Here is a 1778-nt window from a genome sequence, read left to right on the forward strand (position 1 = left end):
GGTTGGTTTCGAACTCCTGAGCTCAAACAATCCGCCCACCTCGGCCTCCCAGAGAGCTAGGATTACAGGCGTGAGCCACCACACCCGGCCTGTCTTAAATTCTTAATGAAGAAACTAATATTTAATGACTAACAATATGAAGCACTATAAATACAAAACAAAAGGAAAACTAAAATGTATTAATAATAATTTCTGTTAAATAATAGCTATGACCACACTCAGGGGAGGGAAGAATAACATGAGATGAAGGAAGAAGAAAAAGAACAGGAAAAAGAAGAAAGAGGAGGAAGACAAGGAGAAGAGAGGAAAAATCTTTAGCTGTGCTGAAAGTAGCATAGTACAGAAGTTAAGATCTAGTCTTTGGGATCATAAAGATCTAAGTTTGAATGGCTCCTCTGTTACTAAGACCTTAGGCAATTTACTTTACTTTTCTAAGTCTTAGATTCCTTATTGATAACATAAGGATAAGTACAGTGCCTACTCCTTGGGTCTATATGAGTCTGTAAAGTGTTTAGTGCCTGGGACATAATAAGCACTCGATAGATTTTGATATATGTATCAATCTAAAACTGAATACTATGTCTGAAGCACTTTCCTAAGCATTTAAAATAGGTGTACTTAACCAATGAATCTAATCTATTTTATGTATATATAGCATGTGTCCTATCCTATCCATCCATCCATTTTATTCTCTTCATATATAGGTAAGAAAACTAAGGTACAGAAGATTAGATCAGATGTCTAAGATCACACAGTTAATTAAAAGAAAAATTAGTAATAAAATACTGGGATTTTGTCTCCCAGTCAACTATTCTTTAATTGATAACTACTTTTGTCAGGCTAATGATAATTTTTAATGCATATTTATATTTGCCTTTTGATCTCTAGAATGGGCAGCCTGAAAAAAGTATACTTCTGGTAAACAAATGAACTATTCATTTTTTGCAAGAAATGTCAAGATTACCAATAGATTCTACATACATGTTAATATATTCACATGAAAAAAATGTACACACACTTATGACTTTCTTACCTGGTCCATTAAGAAAGTCTTTAATTTGTAGTGTTACAAGGGAAGGTGGAATACCACTTTTGCTGTCTATTTCTCCAGGCACTGTCTGCAGCCAAACAGTGCAATAATCAAGGACTTCGGGCAGAGTCTTCCCAGGATCTAAAGTGACAAAATTGGAATTAAAAACATCAATTACATCACAGACATGTCATTTTGGAGTATGAGTTTGAGTTGATAAATGAAAGGAAAAAATGGTTAAATAATTATATGCAAACTTTATTGTTTCATTTGTTTGTACACATACACTACACATGTACTTGTATCAGAAAAGATGAACTATCTCTGCACAAGGTGGGATGACAAAACCATGTTTTCCACAACCAGGCCAAAGAGAAAAAAAATTCTCAAATCTTAACTCACATCATCTTTGAGTGAAGGTAAAGTTTGTGAATGCTGAGCCACTGTTAACAGTTTAATAGCTGGGTATTTTTAAAAATGTGATGTCAGAAACAAATTTTAAATAAAGATCAGTCTTGTCTTAAAAAAAGGCATATACATGTTCAAAGATACAGTGGATTAGTACTACTTACGGCTATTTGATCTATTTCAGAGTTTTACTTACATTACAATCACTTTTTACTGCTAGGCCTTTGAAGTTAACTTCAGTAGCTTTCCTATAACTTTTAATGATAAAAATTGGTCAATCTTTTAATAGTCTCAATTATGATGAAAACCTGAACTTTTTCTGTTTTGACTTTTTAATATT

The 1778-nt window shown here is 32.9% G+C and overlaps 1 protein-coding gene across 1 annotated transcript in view; it reads right to left on the reverse strand.

Annotated features, from left to right (window-relative positions):
- The window catches only part of VPS13B (vacuolar protein sorting 13 homolog B (yeast)), a 933283-nt gene that overhangs the window by 225614 nt on the left and 705891 nt on the right, over window positions 1-1778 (reverse strand). Inside the window, exon 34 of the mRNA XM_012643529.1 lies at window positions 1034-1171. Coding sequence (XP_012498983.1) covers window positions 1034-1171 — 138 coding nt within the window. The remainder of the gene's footprint in view (window positions 1-1033; window positions 1172-1778) is intronic.

The sequence above is a fragment of the Propithecus coquereli genome, unplaced genomic scaffold (assembly GCF_000956105.1).
Source record: "Propithecus coquereli isolate 6110/MARCELLA unplaced genomic scaffold, Pcoq_1.0 Scaffold2, whole genome shotgun sequence".
Taxonomy (NCBI): domain Eukaryota; kingdom Metazoa; phylum Chordata; class Mammalia; order Primates; family Indriidae; genus Propithecus; species Propithecus coquereli.